At 38.1% G+C, this 18,494-nt stretch overlaps 1 protein-coding gene across 5 annotated transcripts in view; it reads left to right on the plus strand.

The window, feature by feature from the left end:
• Positions 1-18,494, plus strand: part of STRN (striatin) — a 64,365-nt gene that overhangs the window by 3,788 nt on the left and 42,083 nt on the right. For all 5 annotated transcript variants that reach the window (XM_049830759.1, XM_049830757.1, XM_049830756.1 and 2 more), the window contains exon 2: positions 9,897-10,000. In XM_049830759.1, coding sequence (XP_049686716.1) covers positions 9,897-10,000 — 104 coding nt within the window. The remainder of the gene's footprint in view (positions 1-9,896; positions 10,001-18,494) is intronic.

Raw genomic sequence — 18,494 nt, forward strand, 5'->3', positions numbered from 1 at the left:
GACTGGTTGGGGGTGATTCTCTGTTATGGATGCTATTTCCTTTTAATTAACCATCTGCCACCCCTGGGAGAGAGCAATGGGGACTCTACCCCCACGGCTGGGACCCCGGCAGAGCTGTGCACTGCTGATGCGCATCCTTGTCCCAGCAAGCGACAAAGCTGTTGAGTTCTGCTGCTTTGGGGCTGGATGAGCTTGGAAGGCACTTGTGTGTGTGTGTGGCTTTTGTTTTGACTGGAATTTTTGTCTTTGCAAGCAATGCATATGTTGCTGTGGAAAGTTGTGCTTCTGACAAACATTTTTCTGGCAAAAATGCTGATTTGCAGACTTTGGCATTTCTCTGCATTTCACAAATGTTCTAAATTGTGACAAGCTGCTATGCTGTATGTAACTGTGTGTATAGACACCCCGTTTCCTGCTAAGGAATTTTATAGTTCTTGTCCTCTTTCCTACTAAGGTTTTCATTTCTTCTAACTGCTAACTGTTTCTTGAGAGTAGTAGACTGCCTTGGAGTAGTGGGACCTGACAGAGTTACCTTAAAATTATTTTTCCTGGGTAAACTTTCCTTTGAAAAGGTTTGCAAGGAAATTACGGAGAATGGGTGGATACAATGTGCTTGTCTTTCCACAGCTTTGTTAAAAATATTCCTTGTAAGACAGTGCCAAAAGAAAAGAAAAAAACCAACCCCTAAATGATAGGGAAAGAGTTAATGAAATGAGATAAAATGTGGTGAAATAAGGTAAAATATGGTTAAATGATAGCAGACAACTGTAATAGAAGCAATATGATGGAAATAATAGATAAGCACTTGAAGTCAGTTATGGAAGTCAGATTTAGTAATGTTAGCTCTCTGGAGGGGGGTCATGGATGGTAATCTTCCCCCTTGCTGCTGCTTTTCTCAGGCAGGAGGCAGGCAGTAAAACCAGGCATGCTACATGGTAAGATTGTCCTTGGAGACAGACAAGTTAAAGTAATGAGGAGAAGGGGCAAATCAGGCAGATGGCTGTGGCTATTTATAGTGTGGTTTAGGACATTCATTACTTGATTCAGAAATAGTTGATATTTACAGTTTGTTGGCTTTTAGATAACAGTCCTCTTATTGGATTAAGTTTCTAGTTAAAAATTATTCTGATAGCTGGGTAATCTGAAAATATTGTTCAGAGAAAAAGGATTGAGCAGTGAGTTGATGAAATCAGGAGTTTCTTTAATAGAAAACTCCTAAGAATTTGGGTTGGCCAATAAAATAGAAGATAAAACACAGTTTGAAGAAGTTTTGTATAAGATTTTCAAATATGATGGTGTGGGTCGAATCTCTGAGATTCTCTGTGAAAGATGAATTGGCAGAAGTGCTGTAGAAGTCTTCGATAAAGTATTTTTTCTTATAAGGCAGATGTTACTAAGAAAACAGTGATTAATGTTAAATTCCTCTCCACACCAGAAGGACAACATTCTCAACTTTATTGTTTTAAATACGTCAGATAAATGAAAAGAAGGGTGGAAGAAAATGACCCATGGTCACAATAGTGAGGCATGGTTAGTAGGGGAAGATGGTGCTAAATGGGTCTCAGTGACTACCAGATATCATTTCTTTTGCTAAGTTTTTTTAAGCAAACTTTGTAGTTGCCAAATTCATGTGAAGCAAAGAGAAGCTTCTGTACTCTTCTTTCCTGTTTGCTTGTATGAATGTTTGCCAGCTAATCCCAATATACTCATTGATAAGCTGTCATGTTTTGTTTTATTTAAGCCAGGAGGACTGGTGGGAGTAAATGTTCAGTGACAAAAGAGTTGCATTATAGAAATTGGTAGCTTTTGTAGAGAAGTAGAATATAAATACAAACTGATGAGACTGGTTCATTGCAGGTCTGCACCTGATTTTTATAGTTGTTTATTTTTTTTTTTAATTGCATAAATGATCTGAGCATTTCCCAGCATCAGATTTTCCCATTCTTCTCAAATCTGTTAAACCTGTAATTTAGTTTAAGTGTAATGAAAATGTGTTTCCTAAATGGGCCTAACTCTTTTACGAAAGTGCTGCTTTAAATATTGATGTGGCATGGACAGGGAGTTTTGCAATGTTACATTGTCTCCAAGTGGTCTTTAAAGCTTACAGACACTTTTGACAAAGTTATACTTTAAAAAAGTAGAGGATTTTCTGGTTTTCATGATTTGCTATAGGATTATTGAATTAAGCAAAAAATTGAATAAGTTGTTATATTCTAGGTGGAAAACTTTGGTTTTCCTTGTCAGGTTAGCATATGGTGAAACACCCTATGTCTCTTTACTAATACATGTTTATAATTTAAATTGGTATTTCTGCATCCTACTCAAGGCCTTTATTGACATTTCTGTAGACACTGAAACTTTATTTACTAATTCTAGAACAGGCTGCATAAAATTCCCTAAGGAGGATCACATTTATCTCCAGAGACTTTTGGTTCATTTTCATTTAATGCTAAAAGAAGTAAGGCTGTACAAATGCCAAGCCTTGACTAAAACTGATATCTGTAGACAGTTTTCTGAGAAAATAGATATTGGTCAGCAATCTACTCACATATTTGGCTTCACAAGGCTGCCAGGCCTTGTCAAGTTCTCCTTTTGAAGTTCCTTAGCCAAAAAGTGGCAAGAACTGACTTAGAAGTAGATGAAGGATTGTTATGCTTTGTTTTTAAATGCTGAGAAATGCTTAGATACTTGAAACTGTTCTTCTGAATCACTTCAGAGTGCTCAGAATCCAAGCTTTGCAAACAATACACTAGAAATAAAAATACTCTGAAATGTGAAAACAAAGGTTCACTTTATCATAATGTTCTGTATGGGCCTGTAGATGGATTCATCTAGAAGATGTTCTTTTCCTGTTTGAAAAGAGTTTGCTATATGCTAACTAATATTGAATATTTTGAAAATAACCCAGTGACAAAGAAGTTAAATTAAAGATCACAGTGTGGAAAGACTGCATTTTTTCTGCACTTAGCCAGGAATATGTTCCGTTTAGGGCAGTCACATAGGGCAGGATTGCAAAAGCATCAGAACAAAAATGGCATGCATGATGTTCATATCCAAGCTTGTAAACAGGAGGTGAGAATGAAATCAGTTATTTTTGTATCTGCTTCACTTGATGCTCTGGTCAGTTCAGGGTGGTGGTGCATCCTTGAATACAAGGAGTAGCTGCTCCTGGCTGTAGGAGCAAGAAACGAGAATGTGCCAGTTGCCTTTGCAAATACTCGTGTGGTCAAGTCTGGTTCACTCCTCTTTTTGTTACCAAAGCCAAATCTAAAAATCTCCAGATTTCTTCTCTCTTGTCTTGCTATACCCCAACTGATTCACTCGGCCTGTGAACTTCCATTGTCTGAGTTTAAATGTGGGCCCTGAGTCTGTTTATCAGTTCTGCTGCTGACTGCTGTTGCTGTATTTCTGCCTTTCTTGTACAGCAAGTGGAAAGCAATTAATTTGAGCATTTTCAATTTGGACTTTCACTCATAATACATGATTATTTTGTGACATGTCATTGCGGTGTTGCCTATAGAATTACGTCACGTTTAAAACTTGCTCTCTATTTGTTCTTAAATCAGTCTACATGGAGCATGCTCCTGGGACTCAAAAGAAAGAAGAAAAATAGTTAACAGTCACCACTTACCTCAGTGTACTACAAAAATGACTGGTGGGTTAGAGAAAATTTTTGGTTATGAAGAATGATTAAATAAGCTGAATATACATTGCTTGGCTAACTCGGCAAGTATTTTGATGTTTGCAGTTAGAACAGTGAAAGGCAGCACTGAAGAGTGGATATGGCTATCTGAACAGAGATCTGCCTGGTAAAACACTTCAAACTGCAGAAGGAAAAGTGTTCCTGTTGGTTGACATGCTTAAATTAGTAATCAAGGTATTGCCAGGAATAAATTACTAAATAATTTTTTGATTCTGGATGATCTATTAGGAGTTTTGAATTCACTGATAAGAAATTGTTTTTCAAACAATCTTTTCAAAGAAATGAAGAATGTAAGTAAATGGCTTTTTCAACTGCCTTTTTTTACTGTAAGCTAAATCTTTGATCTCTTGGATGGTTTAATTTTTTCAGGGCTTGGCTCTGATGCCAATTTGAGGGCATCTCTGAGAAGTCCAGCAAAAATAATTTGCCAGTAGCAGATTGTGCTGGGCTTCAGTCCCATGAGGCGTTATCGTCCAGTGTGAGTGTGCAGATGATAAACGGGATAAGGCGCTTCTGTGCGGGGTGGAGCTAAATAAGCCTCAGTGCCTGCCACTCGTTTCAGCCTGTGGCCCCGCTTCAGTTTTGTATTATCTTAAATGGCTACAGGCGGTTACAAAAGCTTCCTAGCCTCTCTTGGCATGGAGCGCTACTAGATGTGTGTTGCAATGTTAAGGATAGTGCCTGAAATTGCTTGCCAGTTTTACTAGACCACTGATATTTCCCTTCCCCCTCCCCTGTACCTGTGTTTTATGTCCTCTCCTCCTACCCCCTGGGCATACCTATGCTTATTTACAAATGTACTTAAATATGTAGCCCTTCAGTGAGCCAACTATAATCTAAAATACTGAGCACCCCCCAGCCTGTGGCATCGTTCTGGCAGGTCTCGGTAGACTGGTTAGCACAACTGTTCCAGGCTGATTCATCTGTATATGCATTTAGTTATTTTAGCTATCTACATATTTTTTGCAATACTTTTCTTGCAGTTTCTTCCCCTCCCTTGTTCTCTCTCTCAACCTGTGAAGACCTTGTTGTTGAATTACGGAAGCAGTATATACTGAATTGTGTGTCTTAGTAGCTCTTACTTTGTCACATGATGCCTGTTGACCTTCAAGTGCCCATAAATTTGCAGTGAGGTTTACTTTAAAATATTAAGGTAAATATTTTAAAGAAAATAATGGAAAGGCTTTTTATAGTTCTTGAGTCTTAAGAACTAAAAAAAAAATTCACCTTTTAACTTGAAATAGCTGTAAAATTCAGGAGCTGATAGAAGTTGATACTAAACATGCATTGTTTGTTTAGGAGCCATAGCATTGTTTCTTTTTAAACATTTTCTGTTAAAGGTAAATATTTTTTTAATCTCTTGCTGTTTTGTAATGTCAAGGTGTCAGCCTAAAAAGGTGTGCTGATACGGTGTACTTTTTAACATCCTTGTTGTCGTGGTTGCTGATTCCAGGAAGTGTAAATTTCAGTTTACTTTTTCAAACATTGGTGAAATCCAGATTTATTAAGATGCAATTTCATTATTTGATTATATTGTTATGGCTGCTAAGCTTGTATGAGGTAGTCAACAACATTTAAAAAAAGTTGTTTCTAACACAGTGCTACCTAAAACATTGCCTCATCCTTTTGTCCACTTTGCAGTAATGTGACCTTAGAGTCTATTGGGAAATTTCCTAAAACAACCATGTTGTTGCCCATGAGAACTTTTTTAAATATAAGAATGAATGTTATTTTTAAAATCTCTCGGTAAAGAAGTTGAATAGTTAAGACAGTTACAGTGCTATTAATTTAGACTGGATAGTCATAAAATTTCTAAGTTTTGTTGCAGTTGGCAATACTAAAAACTTTAATGAGATAAAGTAGGAAAAAAAAATAATACTGGACTGTACGGTTGTAGCTGAAATAGACTGTTCCAGGCATCTCTTGTGCCAATATTCCCAACATCCAATAGGGTTGGGTTTTTTGTTTGTTTTTGTTTTCTCCTGACTCTCTTGATTTTAATTTTACAGTTTAGCTGTAATACAGTAACTTGTAGCATTTAGCCTAGAATATACTTGAGGTGGACTCTGCCTTGATTCCTTGCTGCGGATCCAGCGGGGCCGGGTGCTTTATGGAGACGATGCGCCCCACCCATAAGGCAAGGAACAATCTGAGTTTTTGCTTGATCCCCGTAGGCGGTTTAGAGGTTTGCAATGACTAGCTTACAACTTGATGCATTTTAACCTTATTAGCTAGAAGGTCAGTTGTCGCAGAACCTGTTTGTTGGGCATATTTGTGAATTCTTGAAATTTTTGGCAAACCTTCCTGGGAGTGGTCAAAGCATGAGTGTAGGACAGTGTTGCAGATCATTCAAATTGGAAGTGATCCTCCCTTGATCTCCTACTCCCTCAGGTAGCGCAAGCTTCAGGTTTGATTTGCACTAAAGCTGCAACAATGGAAAATGGCCTGTGGAGTCTCAATCTATTGATAAAATTCTGTTTACGTCCGAATTACAAGAAAACTGTAGTTGTACAGTTCAGTTATACTTTTCATTGTATTTAAACCCAGACCTCTTACACTTTAAATGTTTGCACAGACGTTAGGTGTTGGCTAAATATTTTGATTGGAAACGGTGATCCTAGAGTTACCACTGTTTTTATCTAGAGACTGAGAAAATACTGCTAGATGTCATCATTTGTCATTTTAAATATTTAAACTCAGTGTACTCATTTATTCAGTTTTCATTTATACTACAAATTGTTTCATTTATGGTATGAACATTTAGGTTCCTCTGCATGTTTTCAGTTAATTGCCAAACATTGTAAAGAATGAAATCTGCTTAGGACATAGGGACTGTTACAGTAATATTGTTGGTATAAAATTTCAGTTATTTTAATGCTGTCCTTATGTGCATTACAAATAAACCTGAATATTATCATTAAGAATTTCTTCAATAAAATTTGAGCTTACAAATATAACAGATGTTTTGTTGTCTGCTGAGGCTGACTTAATTGTAATTATCCAGTACTTATATAAATGAGGGGTGAGTTGCTAACATCCTGTGGGAAAGAGGGGAAATATTCTCCTTACTTTTTGTATGTTATGAAAAAGACCAAATGTAAGCATTCTCATTTTCAGAGCCAAAATTTCTCAAAAATAAAAAGTATCAGACATAAGGATGCTACTTAGAAGAAAAGCATGAACAAACTATGCCAGAAACTGCACAGCCTCCAAGGAGAAAGCAAAATTATTCTCAAGCCCTGTGGTGCACTTGTGGGTTTCTTGATTTGCCAGGAAAACTGCCAATCTGTAAAGTATATAGTAACCTTGAAAGATCCTGGCAATAAGCTTGTGTAGGGCTGGAGAGATGGCTCTTGGGCTGTAAGTTCCACTCTGTTGTTGCTGCACGCGTTTCGAGTAAGAAACACATGAATTTCTTGGAAGTCCAGGAAAAAGAAAAGTTATAAGATATCAGTAAGAGCATTGGCATACCACTGACAATAAAAGATCTTCAAAGAGTCAGTTAATATTTCTTCCAGTGCTCTTTCTTCCTGTGCAATATGGACTGCCAGTGGCCCCGAGGAGGGAGAGCATAATCCTTTTGCTTCATGTTGAATCATAAGATGTAGATGCTTCAGCTCCAGAGGTAGAGTTAGGAACATTATTTACATTATTTTATGTGCTTAAGAAGCTTCTGGTAACAGTTTTGAATTTTGGTTCTCAAATGGTTAGTCAGGCAAGTTATAGAGCCAGGCCTGCCCTGTATCAGAAGCGTGACTCTGCTCATTTTCACATGAAGGAGGTGTTGTATGATATTTCTTAACCAAATCCATTTATGTCTCTCACAAAAGTAAGTTATCAAAACTACTGAGAAGTTACTTTTTTTTTTTCATTGTTTAGGCTGCTACCAGTGGAAGATGACTTTAACCTCAATTGTTAGCATGGTAATGCTGGTTTGACCTTTGTAGTAGAGCAGTGCATGAGCCAGGCCATTACTGTCTGTCCTTTGCCAACCTGCCAGGTAAAAATGCTTCATTCCAGACTGTTCAGTCAGTTCATTCTTAGCTAGAAATTACTTGCAGACAGCAGGTCACATCATAGATCACTTCGGCTTGTGTTCTGATGGCATTGGATGATCTTTTTCATACAGCCAAATGCAATTTACATCATGTTGTACTGTTTTTTGATAGTGTACTTTGATGTTCTCTCACTTTTTGGCTTGAAGGACACTTTTTTATTTCTGCTGGGCCTATGTGGAGGCAGGGAGAGAGAAATCACTATCACAGTGCACTAGTACATGCATTATAATCTGGATGTCTGTACAGTTACTTAGTTTGCACTAAGTTGTATGTGCTTGAGGTGTTGTTCTTGTTACTGAGAGAGATGGTGACCTTGTTGAGTTTATATGCTTCCTGCACTGTTACATTTTTCAGGGTAAGAAATGCTGACTCTAAAGGCACCATTTTTTTCTTCTCTGCCTTTCCCTAAACCTGAGCATAAAACAAATGTTAGAATTCAATTGTAGTTTTTTGTTCATCCCAGTTTAGAGTGAGAGAAGCTCGATGCCAGACTGACAGAGACCTGTCCTTTGATTCAGCTGAGGTTTTTTTGGCAAATACATTTACCCTAGTGAATGTGAAGACTGATTTCATTGGAGAGTAGCCAGTGTTTTTCACTTGCCATAAACTGGCTGCTCTAGTTGGTGACTGGTGGTTAAGGATTATTCAGGTGTCTGTCAAGCTGTTTACTAACTGTACTTGAGCAATGAAATTATGTCAGCTGGTGTCATATTTTAGGTCAGCTGCTGTAGCTGGCCAGCAGCAAATGGCCTTTTGGAGTAAAATTCATCTTGCCTGATCTCCAAAATTCAACTGAGGTAGTTGTGTGCATTCCCTTTATACTTGGTGGAGAGAAAATGGCATTTACAGACACTATTTTTCTCACTTTCTTTAAAAATTTGAAGTCAGCCAAGTTATTCTTTAGGGGTGTCTGTTTCCATTAACTAAGATATCTGGTGATTGTGTGCAAGGCTGTGGCAGGTGAGGAGAGGATACCCCTGCTTGTTTCTTCCTCACTTTCACTAGAGATTGGTACAGACTGCAGTACCTACAGAAAACACTGCTTATCGAACTACAGTGGGCATTTATATAAATGAAAGGCTTACTGCTCTTCATGTTCAACAGTTGATGGTGTAGACCAGCTGCTTTTTATCCTGTTTGTGCTTCTCAAGAGGCAGATGAGATACTTGGAGACTTAGCTGCAAAGGTGGCAGAAAGCTTCTGATCCTGAAAATGGCAGGTGGCTTGCAGTGAAGGTGAGGCTGGGGTATGAAGTGGTGACTCCTTGTAGGTATTTTTGTCTAAAAGTGTATTCATGAGTTGAGAGCACAAGAACCTGCTTCTTATAATGGACTTGATTTGAGCACGAGGTACAAAAGCAGGTAGTTCTGCCTTTATGATTAGGAATTAATATCTTGTATATATCATCATTTTCTATTTAAAGGAGATTTTTCACAGGCAACTAAATACTTAATCTGTGCTGGAAGTTGATAAAGGTTAGGTGTCTGTGTTCTGCTTGACTTCTATTTACTTCTATACCATTTGTCTCCTGGTCTCCCTCACCAAAATACCTTTCCCTGTTTTCCATTTTTTCTCTCTCTTAATTGCAGTATTTCTGGAGAGCTTTCTTTAACCTATTTTAGTAAGCATTATAATTAACATTTGGCACGGTATTACAAACAGGGTTTTATTTTTCTTTTAGCTGAACCTGCTGTACTTCAGTTCTTTGACTAGTATAATGTATCTAACATGTATCTATAGAACAGTACACTAATTATGTACTACTTCAGTTACTGAGCAGAAATACTTTATCATCTCCTTATTGTTGGTAAATTCTTTTATCTGCTGAAAGCTTTTTGTATGCTTATTTTATCTAATCTTTTATTGAATATTTAGCGAAGAGAGGAAATAAACCCTGTCAAACAAACTAAAATTGCTTTATTTCTTTTTCTATTTTGATCTCTAATGAGCATGCGGTTTAGAAGGTTTATCTATGCAGTGTTTTGTCTAAGTGTTTAATGTTTATGAAACACATTAAGCCAATCTATTTTGAACTGTACAAATTTTAAAATAACTTGGGGGAGACACACACACTTAAGATCTATGCTGAATGGTTTTGAGGAAGCAGATTCTAAATTGAACACTTCCTTTTGCAGGCCCAGATCGCCTTTCTTCAAGGTGAAAGAAAAGGACAAGAAAATCTGAAGAAGGATCTAGTGCGAAGAATCAAAATGCTGGAATATGCACTTAAACAGGAAAGGTACGCTGCTTTAGTGTTAAGTATATGATGAAGAAATTCTGAAGAGATACTTTCTTTTGCCTTTGTATTTGACAAAAACAAGAAATATTTCTTCTATATATATTCAGTTCTCAAATTGACAATATTATTATACTAATAAACCTAGTAGTGTAAATGTCCGCATTACAGTAAAAACAATAGCTAACATAGTATGGCTCCAAACCGATGCAAATAAAACCCATGGTTGATCAATGATGAATACTTTTTTCTTGGTAAAATTCCACCTAGCTGTATAGATTATACCCCAGAATTACAGTGTATTCTCTTTTTGTTAAAAGTATGAGCTTTGTTTAATAATATCTGACAACTGAAATCTTGAGTAACTGTCTTCAGTCTAGTAATTGCTGTTTTTTAATCTTGCTAAGTTTTTAGTCTTTTCAGTATGATAGGCTCTACAGGAATATCTTCTGGAGTCTAATTGTGTGAGAAGTGAAAAAATGTTTGTGTTTACGAGTTAATCAAATGTCTGTTTCTTTGTTCACATGGATTTCAGTAGAAGTCCCCAGTCTACTTTACCATTTTATTCTTATATATACTTTCCTGTTTTTCTGATCTTTGAGGCAAACAAATTGGTTTTTTATCATGTTTCCAGAAGTCTTTGTGTTCAACTGATTTATTTTAGGCTAAGTTTAGTTTTAAATTTTTTTTTATTAGTAAAATGTCATTTAAAATTCTTGACCAACAGTGTATTTATGGTACTACTGCAAAGCAATCATTGCTTACATACCATTTTCCTATTAGATAATCCCTACTTATCTTTAAGAAAATACTCCTCTTTCAAATAGTTTGTATTAGTAGAAATAAGATTAGAAATATACACATATGCAAATGAGGAATAGGATGTTGCTGCTAGGTAATTTAAAAAGGACACTAATTATTGTACATCACTGTATTGCATTTAGATTTGCTCATCTTATATGGGCTGCTTTAGCACTCGAGATGTGCCTTGCAGCATCTCTGGTAGCAATCAATTCATCCGCTAGCATGGAGCTGCAGCTGGTTTCCTGGCCAGCAGTAGCTGCAGGGCTCTGGCATACTTGCTTCCTCTTTGGGGAGGTCTTAGAGGAATGCTTAAGGTGGATACCCTTTTTGCCCAGGCCTTGTTATGGTACTGATCGTATATCAAATAGCACACAAAAATATCAAATGTATCCATAATGGAGATTGCAGTTTATAGCTGTGGAAGGGCTTACATTTGGGGCCTGACTATGAAGATTTGGGTCACTTTAAAAAGACAGAGGCAATAGAGTATGTTCTTGTGCAGTTAAAAATATGCTCTAAGGTATATAAATTCAGTAAGATTTTTTGTATTTCAAAACTGAGGGAGCTATTCCTGATTACTTAGCAATATCTCTAATACTTCATGTTCATAACCCAGGTAAATTAGCTATTTATCTAAAATTATCAGACTGTGTAAATACATTTCCATATGCTATCAGAGAAGCTTTTTAAGATTGATTTTTTTTTTTTAAGCTTCCATAGGGATAGTGAAAATGCCTCCCAGTTGCATTCAGTAAAATCCACCTAAATTAAGACATTTAAATCTTAATGCATCAGTCACTGTCAGGATTAGGAAAAAACACCTGGTGGTTTCTTATTAGCAGTTTTTACATAGATATCTTTTATCTTTTGTTGTATTTTTTTCTGCAGTATATGGTATTGACCTCAGTTACTCAGGTCAGTAGGCTACAGTCAGCTGATCTGATCCAGTTTGACAGTATCAGTATGGGTGTGCAATGGTTTTTAAAGTAGATGTGATGCTTGTGAATGGTGTGTGCTGGAGACAGATATTTGTAAGAGTTTGCGGTTTTAAACAGCAGTATTATTTGCCAGTTCCTGAAGAAACAGTCTTGTATTTCTGCTGGAAATGTCTCCCAGCAAGTGTTCTTACTTGATACTTAAGAGAATGGCAACATACTGAGCTTGGAAGCATTGCTGTCTTTCCCAGCATTTTCCTAAATCAGCCATCACCCAGGTCAGGCAGTAGTCAGTTGGGATGCTGGCTTTTTCCCCTGGGATCTCAGAGCTGGAAAGTGAGATCCTACAAGGTAGCAGGAAAACATTTCTGGTCCAGTTAGGGGAAGGTTGGTGTGGGTGGGAGGGGGCAGGGAAGCATTGCTGTGTTCCTTCATTTCTGCCCTGGCCTTGCAGCATAACAAATCTTTCTTAGCTAGATGAAATATGTTACGGGTAATGGGACAGAATATGAAATTGTGGCCCAGAGTAGTCCAGAGTGCCCTCAGGAAACCATGAGGAAGAAGTGAGTGACATTGGTTTTTTCAGTTATATGCGCTTATGAGCTGCTGTTCTGTATAGTGGGTGTTCAGCATTTCTTTTGTTAACCAAATATTTTCAACGTTTACTATAAACAACTTTGGAAGCATTGTCATTGTTCTCTATTTCATGACACTTAGGTAGTTTCACTGTGGGTAAGGTAGAAAATGAGTTTTACTTACAGATTATCATCTTTTTCTGACATTGAGTTTAATGTTTGGTCTTTATGTTAGTAATTGTAAGATTAACCTTTTTTTGGATGTATAGGAAGCCCACTTATTTCTGCTAAAGAGTCTTTAATACACTAAATAGCAAAGAGCTTTGAAGGAAGTGGTTAATAGTTAAGCACTATCATTTGTTCAACAGCAATTTTGATGTAGTTTTGCCAACATCCAGTAGATTGCAGTGTGAGGCTGTTCACAGTTGAGGGTTACTTTTTATTACTTTATCAATACTTGCTCCACCACCAGTAAATTGCATTGTTTCCTCTGGATTTTTGGGAGCTAGCTGAAATGTAGTACTGTTTCTTTCAAGTACATGTGCTATTTCATCTAGTCTAGCTCATTTCCTGTCTTAATGTATTTCAACCAAAGAACTGGACTCCTGAGCCATGTCTCTAGAAACACTTGATTTAATTTTATGTTGTTTTCTGCACTGGTGTGTCTGATCAGCGTAAGGCTGGCGCCTTCTCCCTGGGTAGAATATCTCGCCGTGCTGTTCCTGGCAGTCGTTCTTGTTTACGTCTCTTGGTTTGGCGGCGGCTCCCAGATCTTCTACGGATGTTTTGGCAGGCTCTCTCAGCACAGCTGGATCAGATGCTTCAGGTCTGGCAGCAGATATTTCCAAGAAATAGTGGCCTTTTTTGATCAGGATCAAACTTGTTTCTGTGTGAAGTATTCAGAAAAGTTTCACTGGTCTGAGTCTTAGGAAATTTAGAAGGATGAAAGTTTTTAGCGTTTTCCTGAGCAGGTCTTGAAGTGTTGTGGCAGCTATGTTGAATGTCTCCAAGCTCTGTTTGCATAGAAGACACATAGTTTAAAGAAAATACTGCTAATGAAAAAAGGAGAATTTTGTGGTGAAGTGCAAAAGCCAGAGTGGTGGTAATACTCATACTTACCTGAGTAAGGGCATCTACCTGTTAACATAGTTTCACAGCCTCAAAATGGCTTTCTTCCAAACAACTTGGAGGCTAGTTTTCAGATGGAAAACACGTTCTATAAAGTTGTATCCTTCAGCTAGTTATTTTCAAGTAATTTTTCAGTCTCTGCATACTGTTAATAATTCAGATGTAATTTTCAGAAATCGAAGGTAAATCATCCAAGTTGAACAAGTTTCAGATAATAAAGGCTCATCTTTGTCATTTGTTTCCCTCCTTCTTCCCCTGCCCCAAAACCACTGTCCTTGTTTTTCACCACAGGATACAAAGGTTGGAGAAACTTTTTTCTTTATACTTACTTACAGAAAAAATACATTTGCTCTTTTTTGTGATAATAGTATCTCGCTGCTGTGTTGTGTGAACTGGAATTGTGTGAACTGCAGAGGGCCAGTCTAAAGCTGTTAACAAGTGGACTATGTGATTTCTGAAAAAGCGGAAAAATTAAGCATTACAGGTGGGCAGGAGATGTTCTGTTATTGTAGAAATAGATTAAATATAAAAATGCTAATGGAATAAGCTATATTCAGAATTTGTATAGAAAGGAATTAGTTTCTTTTGTGAGAAGTTTCATAGCCTTTGGTTGCAATGTGTGTAACTGAATGGTCAAGACTCTCCCTTCTAGTCTTGGAGTCTGAGTCGTTGTGTTCAGCCCTTTCCTTAGTGTGCTCTGGAAAGAAGGTGATTGTTTGTCTTTCATACCTGTGACATTTTCAGCTGTACCATAAGAAAGTTTCTAATAATAAATCTCATACTTGCTGCCTGAAGAAGAGTAGAAGATATTTCCCTGATGGACTGTTAGGTCTTGATTTTTTTTTATTATTTTTTTTTAAATATTCCTCTGAACTTTAGAAGCTGACCATAGCCGAAGGTGAGTTCACCAGGTCAAGTACTCTGACTTGATATTCATGTTTCTGTTTCACATCTAACTCGTGTCTTGCTCAGATACCTGAATTTATACTAATTAATTCTATTTAATTTCAGTTTGACTTTGGCATTGGGGTTTTTGTCATTTTGTGCAGGCAAAGGTCTATGGCTTTTTGTTTTTAACTTCACCAGCAATATTAAAAATAAGGATTGCTGTTTGGGATTGTCAGCTCTTCAGTTGCCTGTCTTTGTTAGGACATGATTCTTCTACCATATTTGTATTTTCACTGGTCTCTGCCTGTGATATACAAAGTTAAATCTTCTGAAAGATGAAAACTTAGTCCAGTTTGGCCTTAAAATAAATTTAAGGGCCAGTGGTGTACAAGACCATGTAATCTAGGTTATCGTCTTGAACTAAAGAAGAATAACAAAGGCTTTAAAAACTGTTGCATTATGAGGAGGAACCAGACTAATAGTTTAGAATGTGGATAGAATGAATAACCTCACTTTGCTGAACTGATTTTATAATAACTTTAATGAGGGGGGGAAACTTCAGTAAGAAGATAGAAGGCTATTATTTTTGATTTAAGAGGAAAAGAAATTTAAAAAATGAGCATACACAGATTTAACAGATTGGAATAAATATACAAAGAAGTTTAAAAAAAATGCAGACTGAGTTATTGAAAAATGGATTTTGGAGAGTAGGTGAGAGATTTGAGGAATAGGAAAGGTGCAAGGAATGATCCTTTCAGTTAACCTAGCAAACATTTTACTGTGGTTCATAGGGTGAAAATTATTAACAAAACTTTAATAAGAAAATCAGTGAATGCATAGAGGATAATGGAACCTTATATAAGACGCATGAGCTAAAAGCAAATGCCTCATGCCACAAAACTAACTGCTTTCTGAAATGTTTGCAGGAGTTGAGTAGAGTGCAGTATAGGTCACTAATCCAGACTAAAGTAAATTATGAATATTTGCTCACTTCAAATAAAAATGGATTAAACGTTAAGAACGCTTGAATTGATGACTGCATGAAAACTTGAAGTTTTTGACAAAGTGTAGTGTTAAAAGTTGGTGAGGTAGATGACTGACAGAGTAGAGGATTTCTTAGTTCTTGGTTAGTAGTTACTTTTTATTAGTGATGTGGGGGAAAAAGTATACATAGCATCAGTATTTAACAATAATGAAATGCAGTTGTTTTACCAGGGTAACATCTCTCTGCTGGTGAGATGTAGGAAACAGATAGTTGGAAAAGGAAAAATGAATATTTTGATTGAGCATTCAGCTTTAATTTTGTTCTCTTCTTGGTTATTCTTTTCTGTACCTACCAAAATGTTTATTGTTGTTAATACATTTCAAGTGCATCCTTTCTCCTTTTGTTGCTGGTTGCTTCTCAGCTGAGTTAGTCATAGTGCTCTAGCTCTTGAGGAGGAAGGAAGGAAGTTCCTTCATCTGTCTTTGTTGCTATGCCTAAGAGGCATTTCTTTACTCTGCACTTACCCTTCTCATGCAGAATTAAATGTTTATTATAATTAAAATGCAGCTGGATTAGTAGGAAACCAATACTGTCGATACTGAAGCATAAGAACTAGCAAGCATTGCTTCCCTCAGCATCATTTGGTTAGAAGTAGTATGTTTTCTTGATGAAATAGGAAAAGGCAAAAGAAAACAGTAATGTAATGAAGATGTCTGAGAAGCAATCAAGAGGCGCAGGTAACTTGAAAAAATTATCTACAGTCATTCTTGATACGGTCATTTGAGCTGAGTGAGACCTGCCTCGTACAATTATGAAGTGTCACACCCATTAATTTTTTAACAACAAATTTTGAGTGGCAGTGTTCCCCTGTGAGTAGTGGAACTAATGAAGCTGATTTTCATGTTGGTGTATGTGAGGGTTTTTTTTTCTTTTTGTCTTTTGTAGCCTGTATCCTGCTGCCCTACAGCTAGCTCCGTACATTTGCATTGGAGCCACATATGTGCGTGTGCTCGTCGGTTGTCCCACTACCATCAGGCTGCATGCCCAGCTGTGGTAGGTTGACCCTGGCTGGACACCAGGTGCCCACCAAAGCCACTCTATCACTGCCCTCCTCAGCTAGACAAGGGAGGGAATATATAATGAAAGGCTGGTGGGTTGAGATAAAGACAGGGAGAGATCATTCACCAGTTACTGTCACAGGCAAAACAGACTCGACTTGGGGAAATTATTTTAATTTATTACCAATCAAATCAGAGTAGGGTAATGAGAAATAAAACCAAATCTTAAAACACCTTCCCCCCACCCTTCCTTTCTTCTCAGGCTTAACTTTACTTCTGATTTTCTCTACCTCCTCCCCCACAGCAGCTCAGGGGGATGGGGAATGGGGGTTACGGTCAGTTCATCACATGTTGTCTCTTCCGCTCCTTCCTCTTCAGGGGCAGGACTTCTCACACTCCTCCCCTGCTCTAGCGTGGGGTCCCTCCCACGGGAGACAGTCCTCCATGAACTTCTCCAATGTGAGTCCTTCCCACAGGCTGCAGTTCTTTGCTAACTGCTCCAGCGTGGGTCCCTTCCACAGGGTGCAGTCCTTCAGGAACACGCTGCTCCAGCGTGGGTCCCCTGTGGGGTCACAAGTCCTGCCAGCAAACCTGCTCCAGCATGGGCTGCTCTCTCCATGGGTCCGCAGGTCCTGCCAGGAGCCTGCTCCAGCATGGGCTTCCCACGGGGTCACAGCCTCCTTTGGGCATCCATCTGCTCCACCGTGGACCTCCATGGGCTGCAGGGGGACAGCCTGCCTCACCATGGTCTTCCCCACGGGCTGCAGGGGAATCTCTGCTCCGGCGCCTGGAGCATCTCCTTCCCCTCCTTCACTGACCTTGGGGTCTTCAGGGCTGTTTCTCTGACATGTTCTCACTCCTGTCTCCCGCTGCAATTGCGTAGTTTGTTATTTTTTTTCCCCCATTCTTAAAACTTATCCCAGAGGTGCTACCACTGTTGCCTGATGGGCTCAGCCTTTGCCAGCGGCAGGTCCGTCTCAGAGCTGGCTGACATTGGCTCTGTCGGACATAGTGGAAGCTTCCAGCAGCTTCTCACAGAAGCCACCCCTGTAGCCCCCTTGCTACCAAAACCTTGCCATGCAAACCCAATACACTAGTGTTGCCTGAATTCTTCCATGCCTTTTGTTCAGGGTAGGAACTAGTATGAGTGCTGCTTTTCTACCCAGTTATGAGTGTCTACAAAACTTTATAGGGAATCGGGGGGTTTTTGAGTTGTCTAAATTTTCATGTTTGGCAGAAACCAATCATAGACACAAAAGTTACAGTGAGTGCGAGAAGGGGGGAAAGACTGTGAAACTGGCTAAGGCTCTCTTTGTTTTACTTTCTCTGCTACTGTTTTATAAGATTACTCTAATGAATCTTTAATAACTTATACGTGCATTTGTTATGCTGTACTACTGTGGCATTATTTAGTGTGTTTAAAATCTATAGACGTTGAGTCTGTAGGATGAAACTTTTAAAATTAAAAAGTGTTTTCCTCTTCTACCTACTCTTATTGTCATTGTATAGCGTGCTTTGTGGGGTTTATTACAGTAGGCCTTCTGTAGGCTAATTATTTTTGGAAGAGAAGTCTCCATTTTCAAACTTGGTCAAGTGTCAGATCTAGCAGCTTTAAGAGAAACTGGTGTAGACAGGCTGCTGTCAGTACTAAATCTCACTTAGAATAGTTCTAACCAAGGGCCTGCTGCTGTTGGAAAGCACAGCATTTCAAAGAATAAAACTAAAGTTTGCTTAATTGAGGCGACAATATGAAATACAAAGTAGATGGCACTGAACTGACATGGATAATAAAAATGTTTCATAGTGATGGCTAAAAAAGAAGGGGAGGGGGGGGGAGATGGGGAGGGAAGCAGAGAGAAGCCCATGTCTACAGGGAAGAAACCTTCTCTGTAGCAAGGACATTTTGTAAAATCTTCAGTCTACTGATCCCTGTGTTTCATCAGTATTCACTTTGCAATTACATGTCAACCTTGGAAAAAATAGTTAAGCAAAATTACATATCTGTAGTCCTGCTGAAATTATTTGTTTTGTTTTGTTCCTAGCCTAGAAGGAAGGAGTGGCTTTTCAAGTGAAGACAGGTGACATTTATCTGTTTAAAGATACCCTTTAAATGTGCTAATAGTT

Source organism: Accipiter gentilis, chromosome 28, assembly GCF_929443795.1.
Source record: "Accipiter gentilis chromosome 28, bAccGen1.1, whole genome shotgun sequence".
NCBI lineage: Eukaryota > Metazoa > Chordata > Aves > Accipitriformes > Accipitridae > Astur > Astur gentilis.